The 22,364-nt window shown below is 52.4% G+C and overlaps 11 protein-coding genes across 11 annotated transcripts; 3 read left to right on the top strand and 8 right to left on the bottom strand.

Moving 5' to 3' along the window:
- Positions 1-1,610: 1,610 nt before the first annotated feature.
- NUU61_008646 (uncharacterized protein) lies at positions 1,611-2,082 on the bottom strand (the record flags this gene model as incomplete). Its single annotated transcript, XM_056659171.1, has 2 exons — positions 1,611-1,795; positions 1,935-2,082. 2 exons carry the CDS (start codon positions 2,080-2,082, stop codon positions 1,611-1,613), a joined length of 333 nt encoding a protein of 110 aa, XP_056507464.1.
- A 369-nt stretch (positions 2,083-2,451) lies between these two features.
- Positions 2,452-2,885, bottom strand: NUU61_008645 (uncharacterized protein; the record flags this gene model as incomplete). The annotated part of the gene is made up of 3 exons (XM_056659170.1): positions 2,452-2,661; positions 2,715-2,825; positions 2,877-2,885. 3 exons carry the CDS (start codon positions 2,883-2,885, stop codon positions 2,452-2,454), a joined length of 330 nt encoding a protein of 109 aa, XP_056507463.1.
- A 215-nt stretch (positions 2,886-3,100) lies between these two features.
- NUU61_008644 (uncharacterized protein) lies at positions 3,101-4,344 on the top strand (the record flags this gene model as incomplete). Its single annotated transcript, XM_056659169.1, has 4 exons — positions 3,101-3,192; positions 3,281-3,924; positions 3,975-4,123; positions 4,186-4,344. 4 exons carry the CDS (start codon positions 3,101-3,103, stop codon positions 4,342-4,344), a joined length of 1,044 nt encoding a protein of 347 aa, XP_056507462.1.
- A 520-nt stretch (positions 4,345-4,864) lies between these two features.
- NUU61_008643 (uncharacterized protein) lies at positions 4,865-6,818 on the bottom strand (the record flags this gene model as incomplete). Its single annotated transcript, XM_056659168.1, has 3 exons — positions 4,865-5,485; positions 5,532-6,196; positions 6,275-6,818. The coding sequence occupies 3 exons, from the start codon at positions 6,816-6,818 to the stop codon at positions 4,865-4,867; spliced, it is 1,830 nt and encodes a 609-aa protein (XP_056507461.1).
- A 793-nt stretch (positions 6,819-7,611) lies between these two features.
- Positions 7,612-8,326, bottom strand: NUU61_008642 (iso-1-cytochrome c; the record flags this gene model as incomplete). The annotated part of the gene is made up of 3 exons (XM_056659167.1): positions 7,612-7,698; positions 7,859-7,957; positions 8,018-8,326. 3 exons carry the CDS (start codon positions 8,324-8,326, stop codon positions 7,612-7,614), a joined length of 495 nt encoding a protein of 164 aa, XP_056507460.1.
- Positions 8,327-9,688: 1,362 nt separating this feature from the next.
- On the bottom strand, positions 9,689-10,339 carry NUU61_008641 (diatom spindle kinesin-1; the record flags this gene model as incomplete). Its single annotated transcript, XM_056659166.1, has 1 exon — positions 9,689-10,339. One exon carries the CDS (start codon positions 10,337-10,339, stop codon positions 9,689-9,691), a length of 651 nt encoding a protein of 216 aa, XP_056507459.1.
- Positions 10,340-10,733: 394 nt separating this feature from the next.
- Positions 10,734-11,452, bottom strand: NUU61_008640 (P-loop containing nucleoside triphosphate hydrolase protein; the record flags this gene model as incomplete). Its single annotated transcript, XM_056659165.1, has 3 exons — positions 10,734-10,865; positions 10,942-11,219; positions 11,359-11,452. 3 exons carry the CDS (start codon positions 11,450-11,452, stop codon positions 10,734-10,736), a joined length of 504 nt encoding a protein of 167 aa, XP_056507458.1.
- Positions 11,453-11,633: 181 nt separating this feature from the next.
- NUU61_008639 (uncharacterized protein) lies at positions 11,634-12,543 on the top strand (the record flags this gene model as incomplete). Its single annotated transcript, XM_056659164.1, has 2 exons — positions 11,634-11,997; positions 12,119-12,543. The coding sequence occupies 2 exons, from the start codon at positions 11,634-11,636 to the stop codon at positions 12,541-12,543; spliced, it is 789 nt and encodes a 262-aa protein (XP_056507457.1).
- Positions 12,544-12,752: 209 nt separating this feature from the next.
- NUU61_008638 (exosome non-catalytic core subunit RRP42) lies at positions 12,753-14,016 on the bottom strand (the record flags this gene model as incomplete). The annotated part of the gene is made up of 2 exons (XM_056659163.1): positions 12,753-13,385; positions 13,456-14,016. 2 exons carry the CDS (start codon positions 14,014-14,016, stop codon positions 12,753-12,755), a joined length of 1,194 nt encoding a protein of 397 aa, XP_056507456.1.
- A 1,131-nt stretch (positions 14,017-15,147) lies between these two features.
- Positions 15,148-17,510, bottom strand: NUU61_008637 (serine/threonine-protein kinase; the record flags this gene model as incomplete). The annotated part of the gene is made up of 2 exons (XM_056659162.1): positions 15,148-17,292; positions 17,346-17,510. 2 exons carry the CDS (start codon positions 17,508-17,510, stop codon positions 15,148-15,150), a joined length of 2,310 nt encoding a protein of 769 aa, XP_056507455.1.
- Positions 17,511-18,896: 1,386 nt separating this feature from the next.
- On the top strand, positions 18,897-19,124 carry NUU61_008636 (uncharacterized protein; the record flags this gene model as incomplete). The annotated part of the gene is made up of 1 exon (XM_056659161.1): positions 18,897-19,124. The coding sequence occupies one exon, from the start codon at positions 18,897-18,899 to the stop codon at positions 19,122-19,124; it is 228 nt and encodes a 75-aa protein (XP_056507454.1).
- Positions 19,125-22,364: the final 3,240 nt, after the last annotated feature.

Raw genomic sequence — 22,364 nt, 5'->3', positions numbered from 1 at the left:
GTGTCCTCATGATTAAGCAATCTTCTCAATCGCTGTTCCATGTGTTCAAAGCAAATAGCTTCATTCAAGTCTCTCCAGGCCTTCGATTCTGCATGAAGAATATCGAGCCCAAGTCGGGCTTCTCTAAGCCCGGCTATGCCCATTACTCCATCCACTCACACTACAATATTCCCCGTGCACTTAGTCGCTCTCAAGACTGAAAGGAAAGCATCGACCGCAAAGTTTCCATCACAACAGTTCTCTTCTCTATACTTAACCCGGGATTCAAGTTTTGACGCATCTGCTTTATTCTGGTTGATATTTTGATATTCACTCTTGGTTTGTATCATCATATTAGCCAGCGTATATAGCATGGATGTCTTTTTCCCTTTGTGACACCGCGCGCCAGCCCGGCCTCATTGACTGAGAGATAGGATCCAGGGTGTCATTATTGAGCCACTCGAGATCAAAAAAGTCTCACAGAATCCCGAGCTCATCCACGAGGGGACCAAGGATCCAAGTCACCGCGGCCATCGAACAAAGGATCAGGATCATGCAGCTCATTTGTAGAGCAGGAATCTCTCCGCCGCACTGGCTGTTCACACCGTCGTGGCGAGACTATGCGCGTTCTATCTCGGCTCCTTCCTGCCCCCTCAGAACTCCTGGTCGTGACATGAATCAATCGAGACAGTTTCTCGCAGGCGTCGTGGGCCACGGGCCAGGTTTTACCAAGGGAAGTGAGAAGTGTATGCGCAACCTCCGCATGTGCAAGACACGTCGCGAGAGCAGCGGATCCGTGTGGTGGAGGGGAAGTCCACAAGCAATAAAACATGGTGATGGAGGCGACGAATATGGTGTGCGCCAACAGCCATGAGCAGTCCATGTTCGCGAAGCGGTGCAGCTCCGCGTAGATGCAATCCGTCTCTGTGGCACTGGAAACACGCTTGGACTCCGGCTAAACTCGGATTGGGCACTTGTGAATATCCAGGATGCATCGTACTTGACGTATGAGGAGCGCGTTGGTCTTGAGGCACTGCAAAAAAGCCATGGAAGAGGGCAGTCTTTGGGTTAGGTTGTCTGCTACATATCGCTGTTCGAATCTCGCCAGCTCGGGTTACCAGGACCTGCGGTGGCTGGTGCGGTTCTTCGTTGAGGCGAATCCCAGGCGTGTAGTTTGGGGTAGTGACTAGCCACACACTCCGCGGCACAAGGATCGTGTGGCTGGAAATACCGCAAGTGAGGAAGAGTTTCTTCGGGTTGGTGATGCTGGTTGGATTGCGTCGATGAGTCGGTGGCTGTCGGAGGAAGAGTGGTTGGATATGTGGGTGCGGAATCAGGCGACGTTGTATGACTATTCTTCGTGATTTGGACAGCAAATCCTCAAAATAGAAAGTATTTTTTGGGGGTGCTGTATCGCAGGATTCATTGAACGAAAGGGAGTGTTTTCTTAGGAAAATCAACGCAGTTATCAATGCCACTCCATCAATCGGACCTTGTTATTCCCTACTGTCTGCACTTGACATAATTTCCTCTAAAGACACATCTTTAAAATGCTCTTAAAGATTAAAAACTCTCACGAATGAATAAACCGAGTAAAATCTTCCTTGATCGCTTTGCTGATGCTATGCAAATTAGTATCTCCCGGACGAGCCCAAAACATCCATTCGCTCCATCGACCTCGCATATACCTCCACAGCTTGCACCTTGAGTGCAGTCAACTCCAAAACACCAGCATTCTTAGCCACAAACTCAGAATACTCATCCCGCACAGTGCGATTCAGGTTAATTTTACGGACCCCCAAGGAGATGGGATGGTCTTGCGAAAGAACTCATCGGACACGGGATGTGTCCCATGGAGAGCAAAAGGCGTAGAATCAGACACCAGTTTACCGATAGCCTCAAGACTAAGGCTAGATCAGCTTAAATCACCCACAGAAGAAAAGGTTCAGACTCACCGAGGTAAATCCCAAGCCTTCTCTCCGCCCCTTCAGACGGATATCCTCCGTGGATATTACCAAAAGAAGGCGCCAGAAAATGGACACCAGAGCGACGCACAAACACCTCAGCCTCTTCAGGCCGGCTCATGTCCGCAGTTCGGGCCATAGCCGACACGGATTGAAGCCGTTTTGGCATCCAGGTGGGCAGATATGACTAAAAGATCATAATTTCTTCGTATATTCACCTGTGTTTCTTCCCTCGAGACCGGCATTTTGCTGAATCGCAGCTAGGCTTGATGTGGTCCACATATCGAATTCCTTTGCGCAGCCACTATACATAACTCGGCAGTTCGAGTCTACCAGAATAATTCAATTCAAGGGCAAAGAAACAAGTCAAATGTCTAGCAAAATAAATACCCTCTTACAATCACACACTCTTTTCTCAAGAAATAACCAATCCAACGGCGTCTCTAGGAACACCAGTTCAGGAATCCCATACTCCGCCGCAACATCCACAAACATCTTTTTCTCAGCCTCAGCATATCGAGCCCCCTCTCTCTGACGCTGGGCGCTGGATGGCTTCGTTCATGCCATTTGTTGCGACGATGAAGCCGAAGCCGTTGTCGCCGTCCAGGTGGGCCATTACGGGGGCCTTGCAGGTGATACTGATGTTGGGTTGGGCTTTGACTCGCCCATTGTGTACCCGGTCGAGGTACTGTGGCAGTCGGGCTAGTCCATGCGTGTCCTGGTGTCTATCAGCCTTGCGTTGGGCTTTTGTTTGGAAAAGCCTCCCTGTACCACACCGCGCACGTCGGCCATTGACTTGGCATCACCGTCATTGAGACCGGCTTTCAAAAGCAAGTTCGTGGCGAATTCGCCCGCTTGTTTAGGGTTGGCGTAATACCGGGTCTATATATGCTCGTTAGTATCAGTTGCAATGAAGGGCCACAATGTCCATACAGAAGCCATTTTCACAGAAGTAATTGAGGTGTTCAGGCTGAGAACAATTTCATCAGAAAGAATCTACAATCGCTTCATATAGCCCCTCGCGATGCTCCTCAGACCGACCCCGTCGCGGTGGGGCCGATCCTGGCTCGGATGTATCCGAAACAGCCAAATACCTTCGCTGGCTCCTCTCTCTGACTTCACTTCTCTCACTCTCACCATATTCAAGTGCTCATTCCATGTTTCTTTACGGAGCTGTTATGGAAAAGGATGAAGCAGTCACACCAGCAAGCCCACAGTGGCAGTCCTGTTCCAAGCCATTGACCCTCCCGTAATAAACGGGGTTCACAGGCCATGCAAGTTTGGAGGTAGAGTGACCAAAGCCATTGCCTGGAAAATAGCTAAGTTAATTGTAACAGGCTACCAAGACTCCGGGGCCGACATTGCCTATATATACACTACGAAGCAAAGGCATTGATTTATGTCTTCACACCAGAGTCATCACCATCAACATCTAAGCATGAGGGCCGGTGTTTCCCCGATTCCGCAGAGGGAATCACTTCAGCCGTCAGGCAAGGCGCCACACATCTCTGGGCCAACACAATCGTATTTTCCTCTCACCCTCTCCAAACAGCTACGAGCCTCGACCGCCACGCTTCAACGCTGAGAGTAGTCGGTCAACCACCGAGTCTGGTCGAGAACTTCGACGACAAACTATATCTGAACGACCAGCTCCGCACTCGCAGCGGGTTCACCATGCCGCAGTCCTGGACGGTCAGCGCAACAGACGACGTACAAAGTCTGGCTCGGTCGATCCCCTGGTATCCCCTAGTCGGGAAACCGATCCGCGGCCGGGGTAGCCACAGGGTGAAAGTATGCCAGAGCCCAGCGGAGCTGCAGGACCATGTGAAGGGTCTGCTGGAGGAATTGCCTCTCGTGATGCTGGAAGAGCTCCTCGCGGGCGAGGAGGCCACCATCACGGTGATGCCGCCGTCCCCGGATCGGGACGAGTATTCGAGCATGCCGCCCATCACGCGGTTCAATCATGCCGAGGGGATGCGCCGTATAACGGGGCTGTGGCTGTGACTGCGAACTCGCGTGTTGTTTCTGCAGAGGAGATGCGTGATCCGGCGTATGCGGATGTCATGCGGCCGTGCGAGGATGTCGCCCGGCTTATTATGGCCACGGCACCGATCCGTTTCGATGTGCGCCGGTTCTATGCCTTGTCTGGATTTGCTATTTTCGATATCAATATGAAGCCAGTGAGTAATCATTTTTCTGTTTTGTCATTGAATTCATGGCTACAAGCTCACTTTTCTGGCAGAATATGACTGGCCCTGGTCGACCTGGCCGTGAAGATCAGGCCAGCTTGACTGCCCTGGCGGCTACGGCGTGTGGCTGGGACTATCCCACGCTGCTGCACAGAATCCTTCGGACTGCGTCGACTTTGGAAACCTTCCGGTCGTATCGCAGTCCGTTCTAACGGAGAGGCTGTTACATCAAATACAAAATCAGGATGTGTTTCTGAGGGCTCACTGAATCTCATTGACAACCCTGGAACCATCGGTTGATTGCAGCTAGAAAGAAATAATCTAGCAGGTTCGTAACAGCATTGATAACATTCCTGGATAGATTCCAGATAGTAGATATTGCTACTATTATTCTATGCAGACAGCAAAAGTCCAGCCATAAATATATAGATAAACACAGAATAAATAGAAACAGACCTCAACGAATCCAACATACACCATAGATCTATCCCGATCCCTTTTGACATCCTCCTTGTTCGCCATAAGGATAAAAGGTGCGATGAGATGCCGCCGATTGTCAAGACCAGGAAGAAACGCCACCGACTCGCTATAGGCAATCCGTCTCGGAATGGACCACCCCGAAAGATTTGCGAAGAACGCCGAAAAAGAAGAACACAACCTCAAAGATAAGAGATTGAGACACTATAAGACAGCAAGATATAAAACGAAAAGCAAACCCCCCGAAGGATGGTGCTATACACCCTCGATGGCCTCTTCCTGTCCCTCACTGAACATCGACGAAGACGGTTTCCGGCCCGCTCCGTACACCATCTCCATGAGTTTGGCCTTTTGCCGCTCACGCACGGACCGCAGATAGTCATACGTGCCCTCCAGGCCGCGGATCTGGCCGTCGATGACAGCCTCGACAGGTCCGAGCATGCGACCCGCCGAATTGGTCGAGGAGCCGCCGGGAGAGGCGCTGCCGTCAAGGTTACCCATGAAGCTGATTGAGTCGTTGCGGCGCACGAGCGGGCTGACCAGCTTCCGACGCAGAGTCTCCAGGTTGACTTTGAGGGTCAGGAGGCGGCCGCGGTGGTCGACGAGGAGGTGTTTGTTGGCGACTGTGCGGCTGCGCACGTTGGCGAGCAGCTTCTTGTTCTTTTCGTATTTGCGTACGGCGGCGGCGTCGGCGCCCAATACCCGCGTCCACAGGGAGCTGAGCATCTCGCCCTCGGCGCGCTCTTGGGCGTCCGATTCGCGTACGACGGTGCGCTGCAGATTTAGGAATTGGCGGTCAATGGCCTCGAAGAGGGAAAAGAGGGCAGTCGAGTGGCTCAGCTCGCTATTGATTGACTCCTCCAGCACCGACAGGAACTCGGTAAAGGTCCGCGTAAGTGCGGCGCGGGTGCGTTGTGCCGACGTTGGCCCGAAGACGGCAAGGACGAGATGTCCCAGCGTCGTGGTGGTCGTCGTCGCCGTCGAAACACCCCCCGTCCGACACGGCCCCGGTTCGTTCCAAGGCACCGAGGCGCGAGAGCATGTTGTGCACATTGTCAAATACAATAGTCGGCAGGGAGCTAGGGGGCTGTGCTGATAGAGTTTCCAGCTCGCGTTTGGCCCAGTCCATGACAATCAGGATCGAGTCGATGTCCGAGTCGACATTGGCGAAAAATCGCGTCAGCTCCAAGGAAAGCGACTTGAGCGACTCCGACAACTCGTCCAGCTGGCCCACGATAATCGGGGCGCTGGTCATGTTGGTGCCACGCACCGACTCGCTCAAATCCCAGACAGCCACACCAGTCTCCTGAAGCGTTCCGATCTGCTGCACCCCATTCTCCGAATAATAGATCAAAGGCTCGAACGAACGCGCAAAGCCCGACAGCTTGACGAGATCCGGAATGGACTGCGGAAGACCTGGGAGAAATAAAGCACGCATAAAGGCAATCGAGATCAAGAGAACCAGCACGGAGAGGGTCGTGTTAGACTTGGAGCTAGTCATGCGCTCGAACTTGCGGCGCAAGAAGCCCGTCAGGGCAGCCACGGGTTCACGGTGTTGAACTTCTGCACGCACAGCAAAGCGGATATCTTAAACGCATTGCGCAAAAGGAGCATGTCAGTATTGCCGCGCCTGCAGGTAAGACAACCAGAACAGACAGGGCCTACAGTTGCTCAGATTCTCTGCTCCAAACCCCATCCCATCATCCTCGACAGCATTTCGCGGCGTCGTGCTTGATCGCGGAGGCGGGCCGGGACTGGGGGATCGTCCTTGTTGCGGGGTCCCCGCGCTTGTGGGTAGAGGCACATTGGCGGCAACCACCACGTCGCCCGTTTCGCCAGAATCAGCGGCCTGGCCCTTGGCGGGACCTTCGAGTGCATCCTCGTACTGCGGACTCGGTTCGCGCGAGCGCGACGGTGATACGCTCAGCCCAATAGTCGGTCTCAACTCTGGATGGCCCTTGCGCAGGTAGGGCTGATGGCGATACCACCCGCTGCCCTGGACGTAGTCATGTCGGCGGAGTCCGGGAGGCGACCAGCGCTCGCCCGCGGGGTCCTCGATCTCACCGTCCGAGTCTTCAGACCGAAACCCCGAGTGCTGGGAGGGCAGGTCCAGGAGCGGGGAGCGGTGCGCATTGCTATTGCTCTCGAAGTCTTCCAGGGATGCATCCAGCGACGGATGATCGTCAAAGACGTCCAGCTCGTCCAACATGGTGGACGGCGTCTGACCAGGTCGGCGCTTCGCGGTTGTCGCAGGACTGTTGTCAAAGCGCCGCGGCACAGAGATGATGTTTCACTCGTGGAGATTCGCTAGCAAGCAACGTTAGTAGAAGCGCTTGGACGAGGGTCTCATGCGCTGGTCGATACGGAGAAAGTCGTCTCATCAAACTCGTCGAACGTCAGGAGACAAGCGGTCAACCCCGCGCAACTACGGTGCGATGCGATGCGATGCGATGCGATAAGAATGGTTCGTTGCTGGGCTGCGATACAGGCGCCCGAGCGATATAGAGCAGTGAGTCGAATTCAGCGAGTCGAAGTCGGTCCACGAATGAAAAGGTGTGAGAGAGAAAAAGCAGAGAGAAGCAGAGAAGAGTGAACAAGCAAATGCGACCAGTCGAACCTGCATCCCCTCACTTCGAGGAGGCTGGGCCAATCACTACACCCAAGTACCACGCAGGTATCGTTTGGCTAGGCAGATGCGGGTGGCGGAACCTGAGTGGTACCCGCCCCCGGTACACCAAACATGCAGGGTGTTCGCTGGCAAATGCACCGCCAATCACCGACAATGCGCATTCTCCGATCTTCAAGGGGCGATCGAGTTTCAGGCTTTCTTGTTCTTTTTCTTTCTTTCTCTCGAACCACGCAATGGACCAGCCTAAGATCTTTAGTAATCCTTGCGATCGACCCAGGTACCTGCAGATTGCACATATAAAAACAAAACAAAAAAAAAAAAAAAAAAAAAAAAAAAACAGAAAATAGAGAGAAGAGTATAAGTCTATTGCGGGTCAATCGGGTAATTTCAGATAATAGTACATGCCCGCTCCCTCGGATGCCCGGTAATCAGCCCACGGCGCCAAACCAATCCCAGACGTCTATGATTCCAGAGACGGGGTGCGATAGAACAAGAAAACGAAATGCCGCGGAGGGTAATAAAAATGACATCAACGGGTCGTTTATGCGGTGGATTCCTTGAGGTAGCTGTGGCACGAGAATATTAGCAGATGTTAAACAATCAATGGGGGAAAGCAAAACTAACGTGATCAGGTCGTTGCGTTCCTTGCCCTTCTTCAGGCCGCCGAAGGCCATCTTGGTGCCGGGGATGAACTTCTTGGGGTTCTCGAGGTACTTGAACTGTACCGCGGCAGGTTAGCATTGTCGCATTACCGACATTTTCAGTTCAACACAACTTACCAGAGTGTTCTCGTCCCAGGTCACACCGGCCTGCTTGTTGGCATCGGTGTAGGCGTAGCCGTCGGACTGGCCGGTCTTACGGCCGAACAGACCGTGCAGGTTGGGGCCGACCTTGTGGCCACCGCCGTTCTCGACAGTGTGGCACTGAGCGCAGCGGGTCTGGAAGAGCTTGGCACCCTTCGCAGAGTCACCTGGAACGAAGAGCGGGTTAGCCATCTCGCTGGCTTTGGCTTTGGCTTGCTCGGCCTCGAGTTCGGCCTCACGCATGTCCAGAACGGACAAAAGGTAGAAGACGTCGAAGGTAGTCATTGTGAGGGTATCGATGGGACAGAGATTGAAGCAGGTGTAGGCAATTGGGTGAACGGGAGAGCAGATAGAGAGGTGGATGTGAAGGAAAGCGACTTGCGCAGCAGAGGCATTAAGCAACGAGCTCGTGATGCGCTCCGAGTGAATGTCGAGTTCCCAGCCTCTTATCGAGACCAGTGTGCTCTTTCTTCATCATTGAGGGCATCGCCGCGAACAATGCCGTCGCTTCCATTGTCCCATTGACAAACCACCTCTCAATGCGCTCAATTGGAGCAAAGGGGGAAAACAAGAGGGGAGCTTACCGGGAGCGAAACTGGTGTCCTTGGGCATTGTGAATGAGGAAGATGAAAGAGATGGGTGGATTGTACTGTACAGAGGGAGAATTTGAAGGCAGAAAAAAAAAGGCGCAAAATTTGCGAAATCATTTATTTGTCCCCCGGCTCCCGTGATCCGGTCGTCCACCAATCAGCAACCGGATGATTCAGCACGACGGACGCAACCGGGAGCTGTCGGTGAGTTGGATGTTTGACTGTACTGTCGAGTTCTTTCTGTTATTTTTGTTGTTTTTCATACTTTACTTATTATTCGGTTCATATTCTGCATCGCTACAAATTATAGGACTGTATCTTTCAATTACTGCGGTCAATGGCGTTATCATACTTAATAGCTGTCAGAACCTGCTTTCCGCTTCTCCGACATGATCTCATCCCTCATCATTATCTACCGGAAAGAGTGGCAATTCTTGCTTTATCGGATGCTTCCAAGCGTATGATAGCCTAATTTCTATGTATTGCCAATGTTTACCTACACTTTTTCTGCCCCGGGGGGCACATGATTCAAAAATATCTTCACCCGGCCCCTTGTCTGTACCCCTTGAAAGGACTCTGGGCTCGCCCGAGATGATCCACCGCTTCGAAATGCGCCTTCTACCATTCGCCCGAGACGCTGTGTCTCGGGATCCAGTCGGTGGGTCCGAGGCGGGTTATTCTCGGGGTTGGGGTCACCGATGCATAGCTATGTATCTACCCGAGGTAGGGAGCTACAGAGTATACTTATACTTATATTGTACATGCTGCAGGAGTCTTCAAGGCTAGCTATTATGGAATTTTTGGAACAGTATTCAATTGGCGTGCAAAGAAAGCGAGCAATTTCCTTTGAAAAACAACCAGAGCAGGGCAACGCAAGCCATGAAAACTTTTTAGGGCAAAACCGGCCCTTGCAGTTGGCTTGGCGCAGGACACGCCTGAGAATGCAGGCACCTCTACAACTATAACTATAGCCAAGAGAGTATTCACTCAATATTCTTGTTCTCAATTGAAATGGTGTTTACATACAGATAGTCTAGTCTAGTCCAGAAATTGCACTCTACATCGTCGCATAACAGTACCTCGTGGCAGCATCATACTCGAGCAGAACCTCGGCTTCCATCTGTTTCACATCGATCACGACCTGGCGCCACAGATGAACCTCAAATGCGCCTGCTAGTGTCCCAGACAAGATCAGCGCACAAAGATAGCGCGATGCCGTAGTCTCGCTGGGATTCTGGCCACCCTCCTGGGCTTCTGTCTGGCTCACCGTGTTCCCAAATACATGTTTCACATGGTCGCCAACGGCCATCTGAGGACATAGCACAACCGCCAGGCTCTGCTCAGACAGGCTGGGGTTGATGCAGGCGATGACTGCAGTGCGGCAGTTGCGGTGGCCCGTTGGGTCAAACAGATGCTTGAGGACCTTGGTCAACATGCTGTGCTGGAATGGAATATACGGCCGTTTTGAGGTTTTGCCTGAGGAAAGATCCATAGCGGCCATGCCACGAATACAGTCTTTGAGCGTGGAGAGGCTGACATTGATCTCGCGCGTTTCTTTCATACGGTTCGAGGTATGTGCAGCAATGTCTCGCGCAGCCTCCGAGCCAGCAAGATCAATCAGGTATAAAAATCCATCCTCCAGGATGTCTGCGGAGGGGTGCTCGATGCGGATGCGGCAGACGGCATGGCGAGCGCGAAGAAGTATCATTCTTCTCCGTGCCGGCTGTCTGTCGGAATGAGGTAGCTCGTTCAATCAGGGTAAGAAGCTCCTCTGTGCTCTGGACATGCTGTTCTCGAGTCCCAGAGAGCTGAGTGTTGCCAAAGGGTCTTCAAGGATCATGAATGGCGCTCGCGAGTTCAAGTGATCTAGCCAAGTTATTAGCTGACCCTCTCGTCAAGTCGTTTAAAAGGCGTCTCGAAGTCGCATCAAGGCAGTATCAAAGAAAAAGAAAGAAAGAAAGCATTTGACCGAATGCAGAATTTCCGGCAAGCTCAAAGAGAGAAACATAAAATTTCCGCTGCCCTGGCAGGGCCCCGTTGAACAAGGATTCAGCGATCAACCGCTCAATCCCGCTAACAGTAAACGTCTTGCCCGAGTCTGTCTAGCCATAGGCAAAGAGTGTACCAACGCGCCCTTCCCATACCAAAGGAAGAAGAGGCTGGATGAGATCTTCATAGATGGTTTCGGTAGAGCGATCCGCGCCGAAGACCTTGTTCACTCTGAAGCAAGAGGACTATAATGGGCCCAATTAGCAAATTCTCTTTCACTTTGCGGTCGAGAATGTTTCTATAAAAAGGGGGGTTACTAACATTCAATGGCGGAGGGGAGGGGGCACACCACCCTCCGCAGCTCATGGAGATCCACCGCTCCCTCTCGCCATGGCGCGGGAATGTCGCGACAACCTGTCCCGACGATCCCTCGTCGTGCAGAAGAGGCCGAATGCGAGCAGCCACAGTGATACTGGAGCTGGTCACAGTGTCATTTTGGTCGGTTGTCTTGGGCCGTGGGGGGTTGAATGCTTTGACGAGGGATTGATGGCGGGCAGCATTGCTCAGCAGAAATTGGTCCAAGGTTTTGCCTTGGGGTACTTGCAGAAAAGATACAGTCAAAATGCTTTCCAAAGGTTCCCACTGGGAACTGTATGGTCTGCTCTTTAAAGAGTCTCAATGGAGCAGTGAGGCTCTTGAGACTGTCTGGGGTGCACGGGAGGTGGCGTCAATGAACACTAGCAGTTTGAAACTGAATCAGGATGAGATGTTGCATCTCCTTGTTGATCCAGTACTGATATGAGGTCTTTAATGTTTTCTTCTTTTCTGCCATTTCTACCGGAGAAAGGCGAGTAAATAAAGACGGTGTTTTCATTGTATAGTACATAAAATGTCACGTGACACTAATCCCAAATTTCCCTCCAACTCACCCACTAAACATCGCAAACCTCATCTCCCCTCAACACTATCAATTCCGTGATTCCGGGGGTATTCAAACCCCAATTGAGTCCACCATGCCTCCAACACCCTCAATCCCAACCTTCCTCCTCCCCCGCGGCCTCCCCTCAACCCGAACCCTCCGCAGCTTCTCAACCACGCGCACCGCCCTCAAAAAGAAGAGCAACATCACCAACAACAACGATGCCCGCCACCGAGTGCTCAGCCAGCCCGACAAGTTCCGGCCCCCATCGCACCCCCCAGCGCCTCGTCCACCCGTCCTCGCGCAACAGCGAGCCGATCAACTACCCGGGTCCACGGATGTCAGCAGAGGAGCGCGAGGCACAAAAGAAGCGCCAATACCCGAACATGTTTCCGCCGGAGGGGACGGTGATGTTCAAGTTTTTGACGAGTCGGTGGATTCATATTTGGATTGCGATGGTGAGTACCATTACACTCAGTATATTACACCCATCCACATCAACAATACTCCCACATCTATATTTTCTATATATTTCTATATTTCTTGATATTTTGCTAATACTATTATTAAAAAAAAAAGGTGTCCTAACCTCATGCGCCTCCTTCACCTTCATCACAAACTTCAAAGCCTCCTCCCCCTTCGCGCACCTCCTCCCCCCAATGTCCGGGCTGCTCTCGCACCCGCTTGACACTATTTCCCAGGCCTTCTCCGTGTACCGCATGCACGTGCAGCATAACTCTATGCGCGTGCGCGAGCAGCGACATCGTCGGATCGAGGACGCTGAGAAGCGGCGCCAGTACCGGGTTGCGCATGGGCTCGAAGAACCTGCGGAGCAAGGCACTGGTGATAATCAGTCGCCTGTGGCGGAGGCGGACGTGAATGCGAATGCTGTACCTGCTACTGCTACTGCTGGGAGTGCTGAGGCGAAGGATGGTAGTCCGCGGGAGTTTGTTGATTGGGAGGGGAATCGGAGGCCTGTTAAGAAGTGGTTGGGGATTTGGTGAAATTTCCTCTCATACATAGATGGATGGGCAAGTCGATATTTTGACCTTGTATTGTGCATACTGGTCCGCGCATGTATATTAGAGCATTTGGTTTTTCTATCACGTCAAGAATACTCCGGCTCCGAGATTGCATAGTCATAACTCGCCAGCGGTTTCTAGTAGACAAAAACAGAGGGAAAAAGAAGACCCCAATAATGCATACACATAAATCATTCCACCTCCACACCCTCCAGTCCCTCGAGAACCTCCTCACCTACACCACCCTTCCGCAATACCGTCTTCACCATGCGCGCAAGAACACTGCGCTTCGCACCACCCCGGCGCGGGCGCCACACCCCAGAAACCTCCTCGTCGCCCGTAGCAAGGTTCACAGCCGTAGCACCACCAGCAGCAGAATCATCCACGGAGGTAGCGTTAGCCAGCATATTGACATTTTCGGAGTTCGGCACACCGGGCTGAGTCAAACGAGAAGGCGGGTCAATAGTGCGAATGGAGAGCAGTTTCAGACCATCATGCCCGCCATCGCGCGCAACGGAAATCGCCAGCACGGCGTCGGCGACGGCGATTTCTTCGCGGGTGGGGTCGAAGATGACGTTGTCGGCGACGGAGATCACGAGCAGTGTCACGGGTGGGCGCACTTGCTGGGAGGTAGTAACGGGGGCAGTTGAGCCTGGTGCCGAGCGCGGGTACAGGTATTGGGCGGCGGCCCAGTCGTCGTCGAAGAGGGGGTCTTCCTCGCCTTGGGACTTGAGTTTGGGGAGCTTGGTTGAGAGCAGGGCAAGATGCGTTGTGAGGGAGAGGAGGGGGAGGGGGTATGACAGAGGCTGGGAGAGGAGGAGGACCTAAACACATATGAGTATTTTGTGGCTTCAAAATATGCTTGTCGAGTTCTCTTGCGTCGGCCAGACTTACATCAATATACAAGCGCCAATGCCAGCGCTTGTTAATCACCAGCCGACCCTTCAGCCCACCAGCCATATCTTCACCACCAGAACCCGAAACAGCACCAACCAAAGACTCGCGCAGCATCTCCGACAAGAACACCGGAAGCGCATCATCATCCCGGAACCCGGGAATCTCAATCGACATCTGCACCCACGACCCATGCCCCGAGACCGCAGCCGAGCCCAGGCCCTCCTGCGCCTCGCGGTCTCCCGCAGCAGCAGCAGGAGATTCCTGCTGCTGGAACAGACCGCGCGCATCGAGTGTGTCAGCCGCCACAGTGGTTTTCTCGACTTCGGCCTTGACGCCGACAACGGCCTGCGTGCCGTCCGCGAACCCGATGCGCGCGCTGCCGTTCGTGCCGGGCAGGATGTTGGACTCGGCGGTCAGGGGCCGGAACTGGGTTGTGGAGCGGCCATCGGGGCGGATGGGGGTTTTGGGGAGGGAGAGTGAGGTGTAGAGGTAGGAGAGCTCGGCGGGTGAGAGGTGTGGGGTCTGTGATGCGGATGAGGCCTGCCGTTGGGCGGCCATTGTGGATGGAGATGGAGAATTGTGGTCTTGAGGAGATTGATGGAGTGTGCCTGAGACTTGGTGTTTCAGTTGAGTGTGCTGGCTGTATTTGGAGACCTGCAATATGGTGTAGGCGAGACGATCGAGGCTGCGCAGATTTAGCTTCCGTTCACCGTCTGCGACGGGCTGTTGGGAGGACCCAGTGTCGAAGTTGTAGGACTGCCAAAAAAAAACCAAATTAAAGGGTAGGGAGGTAAAACCCACAGCCAGTCCTCGAGAATACAGCAGCCAGGAAATGCAATTGAAGTAGAAAAAAGTTGGCACGATGCAGAGCTTTCTCGATTGGGAAATCTTAATGGTTCTGGAAAATCGCTGTTCCGCTCCGCTCAAGTGGAGCACCATCGATACTATGTGATGTGACTGGTCTATAAGTCCTATACTAGTAGTTGTTGATACATCAAAATGACAGTCAAAACAATCGCTGGATATTATATGCATGCAAAGTGTATGTATGATGGCAAGTGTGCCACTCAGAGTGCTATATTACAAAAGTGTAGCACGGACCGGATCCCGGCCAGTCCGTTTCGCAGGGATGTCAAGGATGATACAGGAAAGAATGGACAGGGTGAACTGGGAAAATCTGGATGGGCAATATGCAAGTATGACACAGAAAAAAGGAAAAATGATAGAGAGGAGGGCAGTAGCCGAGGAATGTACAAGAGAGAGTCAAATATATATCAACAAAAGAAATGGAAGCGCCATGTTCATCGAGAATGGTCAGCAAGTGAGATGCGCAGGATGTGGAAAGATCAAGGAAATGCAGGATAGGGTTGCGACTTGCGCATGTGGTATCAACGAGGGTGAAAAGAAAGGGGATGACTGCAGAAAAAGCAATGGTGCAAAGAGATCTATGTAAAAGGGAAAAGCCTGTAGGGGGTATGAAGCAAGATCGAAAGAACGAAAAAAAGAAAGAAAGAAAACCCATGCCCGATATGAAACAAACCAGGGCGGCCAGACCTTGAGAGAAAAATCAGAAGACTTCCGAAATCCATACGCCTAACTCGGTTTTGCATCCTTTTTTGTGCAGGTTCGCCAGATTGTTGGTTTTGAGTCGAAATGAGAGTAAAAGAGGAACAGATTCACTGTTCATATTTAGATGAAGTTGGTTCCCGAGCCAAAGTAATCGGTTGACTTGTGAGTCCACTCGGCCTCCTCATATGGGGGAGTGGGCCAGTGGCGGTTCGAGGTCGCGGGATCCAACTTGTGGGTGGCTGATTTGCTCGGCGTCGCTTGATCACTGAAGGTGATGCCAGTGGGCTTAGCAGTGGGCGACGGCGTGGGGTATGGGCTCGGCAGAGCGTGCGAGTTGTCGGTCTGACGGTGAACACTGGGTGATTCGGCGGCCATTGACTGCGTCTGCGCAAGGCGTTTGGCGGCCTTGCTGGCCGAGTGCAACACCTCATCCAGCAGCTCATCTTCTTCCTCGGGCGTCTCGTACCGGTGGACTGGGTGCGTCGACATTTGCAACGCACGTCGGGTCCTGCTGGAGATGGGACCGGGATTCGTGGTAGTAGCCTGGGGCATGGATTGACGTTTGATAGGCTTGCCGTCAGCCCCAGAGTTCAACTGCACCGGGACATTGCTGAGAGTGGACGTGTCCAAGGAGTACTTCACACTCTGGAGAGCCTTGTCCAGCTCGCTCAAGTCAGAGTTGGGCTTCGACTCTGTCGGTGCCCCGTCAAGGGCCATAGAAGAGCGGTTGGACCAGGGGATGCAACCGGCATTGGCTTCGATGTCATCGGGAGCAGCATTTGCTTGGTTGCGACCAGAGAGTCGACGAGCTCGCTTGCGCAGATGCGAGAAGAAACTTTCCTTGGTGGTGGGGGTAATGTTGCCGGAGCCACTCAGCATCCGCTCGGCTTCTTGGCGATGGGCGTCTGAGTAGTGGTTCCCATTGGAGTTGACAGACAGTTGGCGGCCTATCTTCTTGCTGGCCTTGCTGGCTTCCGTGTCAGAGGTCTTGGTCTTCTCGCCATGCGCCACCATCGCATTGGCTTGAGCCGTGACGGAGTTGGAAAGGGGAGAAACAGGTCGAATTGAAGGAAGAATAGGCATCGGAGCGCCATTGGCCCAGGTCGCCCGCTTGGTGTTGGCAGGTCTGGGTTTGGGCGGCACCTCAGGGGCGGTATTCTGCGAAACGGCGGGAGGTCGGACCGGGCTATCATTCTCCAGGGTCGGGGCAGGGCTATCAGATCGCCCGATCAGGGAGCGGCGGAACCACGAGGGCTTCGAGGACAGAGTGGGGGAGTCACTGGGAGAAAGAGTCGGGGATTTGAAGCTCTTCTCAGAGTGCTTGCGGCCCAGGAGGCGCGAGGACGTAGAAGACTTGGGTCGCAGCGGGTCCACGGCATCGGCAAAGTATTCATGGTTCAGTGCCTGAGTGGAAGTCGGGCGGCTCTTGGGGTCCCACAGGAGACACCAAGTGACGAACCCGCTCAGGGCAGCCGGCCATTGCGGCTGTTGCAGAATGGTGTCCATCGCGTGCGGAGCCATCTTGGGGAATGTGAAACCCAGCTTGTGGGCCAGTCGAGATCCCTCACGCCACTCGCCGCCGCCAATCTTGGAGCCAGACTTGCTGTACCAGTTGCCTGGACTGCCCATGATCTCGCAGATGCGCCATACTTGGTCGACCTCGTTGCCGCCCGGGAAAAGGGGCTTCAACGTAGCAATCTCGACTGCCATCGCACCAACTGCCCACATATCCACTGGAGCCGAGTACTCTCCGGCACGCAGAAGCACTTCGGGAGCCCGGTACCACCGTGTCGAGACATAGGTCGTGTACGGCTGTTTGGAGTGGGTCTCGCGGGCGAGACCAAAGTCGGCGATCTTCACGGTGTAGGTAGGAGGGGTGGAGGGGGGAGTGACGAGGTTGGAGTAGCGGCTGAAGGCAGAGTCATTGGGAGCGGAGGTTGACACCAGGATGTTCTCGGGCTTGATGTCACGGTGGAAGAAGTGATGCGCATGGATGTGGTCCAGCCCAGACAGGATCTGGTACAGGATGCTCTTCACGTGCTTCGCCTCGAAACACTTGTGGTCCCGAGCCTTCATCAATTGGTACAGGTTACCGTCCATGTACTCCATGCAGATATGCAGCTTGCGAGAGAGGGGGTCGAGGAAGATATCGAGCGCAGGAACCAGATGCGGATGCACGGGTAATGTTCGCAAGAATATCACCTCTCGCAGCTCCAGACACGGGGCTAAAGAATCAAAGGTTTTCTTCATAGTTTTGATGGCGACCTGAGCGGGTGTTAGTCTCAACCACGGGGGAGAGCGCTTGCGGGTAAGCGTACCATGGTCCCTCGGCGAGCGATATGAGCACCCGCGGTTCGTACCCGAGCCACGGCAACACTACCAAAACTTCCATCGCCGATTTCCTTCATCACCTCGAAGCGGTCCTCTAGCGGCGCCACAGAGGTCTGTGACCCCCGAGCGGGAGTCTCGTATGTGACCGTCATGGTGTCTCTTCAGGTCTGCCAGCAGAACGAAGAGATGGGAAGTCTTGGATGGATGTCAGCACCGTCATCATCCGTGGAGATCGATAGCGACAGAATGTGGGGGAAGCGGGTGCTCACATTATGTAGAGAGGGATAAAGGGAGGGGTTGGAATGAGCGCTTCCCGGGGTGTAAATTGGGAAGAAAAGTCAATAGCCGACGCTCATGATCCGACAAACAGTGAGGAGTCAAGCGAGCAAGTGTCTCCCATCGAATGGCTAAGTAAGGAGTGACGGAGTAGTTGGGAAAGAGAGAGGAGATGAGAAGGCAAAGACACGGGCACGATGCAATAAAAGGGAAATCCTGAATAGGAGAAGACCCAGAGCGATCGGAGACCCCCTGACGCGCTGACAGCTCGAGCTTCCCACGACGGGGCCGTGGAGACCGTAAATTAACGACCTTAGGACGATGCAGATCCAACCCACCAGAGTGGTTGAGGATTGGGCCAAAAATGAATTCGAGAAAAGAGAAGAAGAAAAAGAGGACAAGAGGAAAGGAGAGAGAAAAAAAGGGCGCCTTTCGAGGGAATAGAAGAAGATAAAAAAGAAAAGAAAAGAGACAATATTGGGCAATACTCTTGATCGAATAGCGGATTACCGCAATACACGCATGTACCAGGGATACCGAATATACCGAAGATACAAATATACCAAATATACGCATCCATACACCACCCCATGGCCAATGGGACACGGGTGGAACGGACACTTTGTTTCTGTTTCTCCAAAAACGACAAAGAAAAAATAAAAACAAAGAGCCAAATCTCGTGTTTGGGGCGAAACAGAACAAAATGACCGCGAATCTCACTCGAATTTCTACTAAATCAAGGTATGAAGTATAGAATTATAGAATTCATGCCCTATATGTACAGGAACTATGTACAGTAGCTCATCGCCGAGGGTTGGGCATACAATAGAGCGTAGGGCCGTTGGGCCGCCCTGTTCTTGTGGGTAATTGAGTAATGTATTCTTCTCTTCTCTGATTTGAATTCTTCTTCTCCGAGGGATTCCCAGCCTTTTCCTCGATGGACCAGTCATTTCCCAGCAATCGACAGTTCGAGAGCAAGGAGGATCCTTATTGTCGGTTATGTCATGTCCTACAGTGAAAGTGTTTTGCCACCATCGGGTATCTCAGGTCCCCGTGTCTCTCAATGATCTTTAATCTATCAGTCACCATATAAAACGTGATGGTAAAATAATAAGATAATAAAATAATAAATAATTAGGTTCGGACGCGTTCTTGCGACAATAGCTTAAGAACAATCTCAACACAGTATACTGTTCCTCTGATTCGGTGCCCTGCTCAATGCATGTCCAGTAGATGAGGTGGTTGGGAACAGCTGGCGCCCGATGATTCCCCCCTCTTATCCTCCCTTTAATTCCTACAATCCCGCGCTTGACGACACCGTTCTCAACGGGCTTGGACAACTTGGACACCGCGTCAGCATGGTACTCATCTGGCTTGTGCGTTCTCTGTTCCTCCACATCTCCCTCGCCAAGGCGCAACTGACCCGACGACACAACAACGGACAGACGATCATGTTTATCATGTCTATCACGTCCATCGTGGATCCCTAATCTACCTGTCAACCATTTTTACGTTGGGGATTGGTTTTTTTTTTTTTTTTTTTATTAGGGGTATGGTAATCCAATACCTGCACTGTCGGGACGAACCCTGGGGCCACCGTTAGAGACCCGCAAGGATCATTCTAAGATTGCGCCCTTTGCCCCCTGCTGGATATCACATGAGAGAGGTCTGCTGACTCGGGGATGCTACAGATTTCAAGGTACTTAACAAGGCATTAGCCATTCAAATTATCACTACACTATGGTGACAATTCCGAGGTATGAAGAATTGTCATCATTGCACTGTCGCGGTCAATGCATGAGGAAAATCTGCAGAGTCCCCCGTGTCCCGTGTGTGTGGGCTCACCCCCCAAGGGCCGTACCGAGCACAATACGGGGCTTTGGGATGAGGGATTCATTACCAGTGGGCCCTCGAGTGCAATACTAGACTCAGCAAAGAGTCCACCGCAACTGTACAGGGAAGAATCATGGATGGGGCGTTCAGAAAACACACCCACGAGAGGATACACAAATACCGGAGCCCTCCACAGTTGCGATGATGGAGTCAGGTACGGTAATCCTGATGGAGTCCCCTCTTTGCCAGACCATTTATCATTATAATTGGGCCACTCAACACTTGGTTCCAGCCAGCTGGAATCCGAGTGGGTTTTTGGGCTCTTTCGCCCCCTTCCTTCATCCCAATTCCCTCGCAACGGTGACGCTCCAGCAAATTGTTATTGCCCAGACCGTGCTCGTGGAGCCGCCTGGCGCAGACTCGTCGACTCGGGGGACGACGGAAAACTCCACTGCGTGGGGACTTTGTTTACTCAGGACCCGTCCCTCTCTCACCCGCGAAAAGGGCCATGGTTGTAGCGCCTGGGAGATCGACCTACCCCCTCTCCTCCCCCTGCGCCACCAAGCGACCAGGATGCGCACTATTTGACCGTTGCCAAACTGCCGGGAGGCGCCGTCGGGTTCCTTCGTCCTTCGAGAAGGCGTTCCTGGCATCTTGTGCCCGTGGAAACGAGCGGGATCATTAACCTTCGCCCCGAAGCTCTGTCCAACGCCATCTCTCCCCCTTTCGTGCTCTCGAGACTCGCGAAACTCTCCAAACATTGGATGGGTATTTCTCCGAGCGCCCCTCTTCAGGGGAAGATCACCACGCAAGTGATTTATCTATTCTTTTTCTTTTCTTTTCTTTTCTTTTCTTTTCCTTTCTTTTTTTTTTTTTGTCCTTCCCCTTCCCCCTCCATGGAACCCCTCCGGACTTCCTTCCCGCCACCCGCGCGCATACAATGATATCGTGGGTATCTCTAGCGGGACCTCCCACTTCGTCCAGCTAACTACTAGACCGGGTCCACTTCAAACCCCGAACAAAGGGAGCGCCCGTCCTTCCTTCCCCTTTAGTGTACTATACTGGAGACTTAGCTGCCAAGCTCCCCCTTTAAGCCCTAAAGACTCGAGGCGTTGACGCCGGTCCCGACGGATCGTGCTAGATCAACGCTAGATACAAATCTAGCACCCGGGAAACCTGCATGAGGCACACTGACTATGCACATAATGTCCCGGGAAAAGGGAATTGGGTCCCACCGTCACTACAGTAACGTGCGGTCCTATTTGGCGCCGTCGCATGATCCGGCAGGTCCATGCCGTAGCCCCCGTGGAAGACTGCCCCCTATAGAAAGCTGCCCCGGTGGTGCATACTACTCTACTACTACTTACAGTAAGGCTGTGCTAAAAGGGGGGGGGGGGGGGGGGGGCATATCCACGGATAGATATATTTAGAGCATCTCTAGGTGATCTTCGACTGCGCCGCAAGTGATCCTCTAGATAACTGATAATTCGCGGTATCCAGTGTCTCGAGTCTGACTAGATCCTCGAGTGGTTTTTCTTATCACATGGACAGCCCTGGGATGGCTCCTTAAGTCTTTGTTCGGGATGACGGGAGTCAATCCGGCGCCTATAGCCTGATATCTACTTGTCCCCTTTTTCATATTGCAGTGATGATGCGAAAATATCTGATCTTGCTGAGACTCAACTCTCAAAGCCCGCATGCACACACCATATCTAAAAATTATATATCCGCGCCCATATGAAAACACCGCGTTTCTCAAGGCTGGCAACGTAAGACCAATCCATAGTCGTACACTCTATTCTCGAGTTTCCCTGTAAGATATTGAGTCGCAAGATAAAGCAGTGGCTCTTTGTATTTAGCAGCTCAATACTCTATGCGCCCTGCCTATAATTTAAATTATAGAGCAGAGGGTGAGCTAGGTTGCTAGGTTGCCGGGGCTATCTACTGCTTCAGCAAATCTGGTTCCCACAACCAGCAGGTGGCATAGGACGACCAAATGTCCCCTGTAGCATGGAATACGGTAGAGTAAATATGATTATATAGAAGCTTTATCGTAGCATCGCCTAGAAAAGAAAAGAAAATGCCAGATTGAGTAGAGCGGGTAACCTTTGCGAATATATATTGTAGTCACATACTTGAAATATAGATCTGACTTTCGTATCATCCATCTGCATTTTAGTCTAGAACATATATATATCACCTTGCCATGACGCTTTTCTAAGGCGGTCCGGAGTGCCATTGCTCTATTTTCCACCTTCCCATAACCTCGAAACGAAGCAATTCTGAAGCGAACTGCTGTAGTTGCTCACAGGTTCATTAACCAGCACCGCGTCCGGCCCCATGCACCCCATGATTAGCAATATGTATATCGATCATCTAAGGGCCGAAGCTGCCCCCTCGGCGTTAACGAGAACTACTGATGTCAAACTAGGCGGATCTCGGGGATCACTCTGCCGACTCACCCTCATTAACTAGTTATGATCCTCCAGGGCGGGGCAGCTCGGGCTCCGGGGACAACGGCTGTAGTCCATATCCTCCGAACCGAAATCGCCGTTCATTGCGGAGGACATGCGGTATCGGGAGTTTGGTCTATCTCCATACCAATCATAGACTGTCGGCGTTAATCAAGTATTCCTTGTCAAAGAGTCTTTCCCTTTTTGTTTATCACTACTATGCTATCAATACTGCAATATATACTCCAGACCCTTAGTAAAACCGTGCTAGAAATACATGATTTTTTTGTATTGAGATCTTAAATGATATATTGGTATTTTAAGGTATTATCTGATTATGTTTCTATTGTAGTAAAAAGCCTGTGCAGTCAACGGGTCCAGGTGCACGAGTCAGGATTCGGGCATACAACTAATTCCATGGATGGAGGGGCTATGCGACTACAA

This window comes from Penicillium alfredii, assembly GCF_028826965.1.
Source record: "Penicillium alfredii strain IBT 34128 chromosome Unknown utg000011l_segment0_segment0, whole genome shotgun sequence".
NCBI lineage: Eukaryota > Fungi > Ascomycota > Eurotiomycetes > Eurotiales > Aspergillaceae > Penicillium > Penicillium alfredii.
This window is presented reverse-complemented; position numbering and strand designations above follow the sequence as displayed.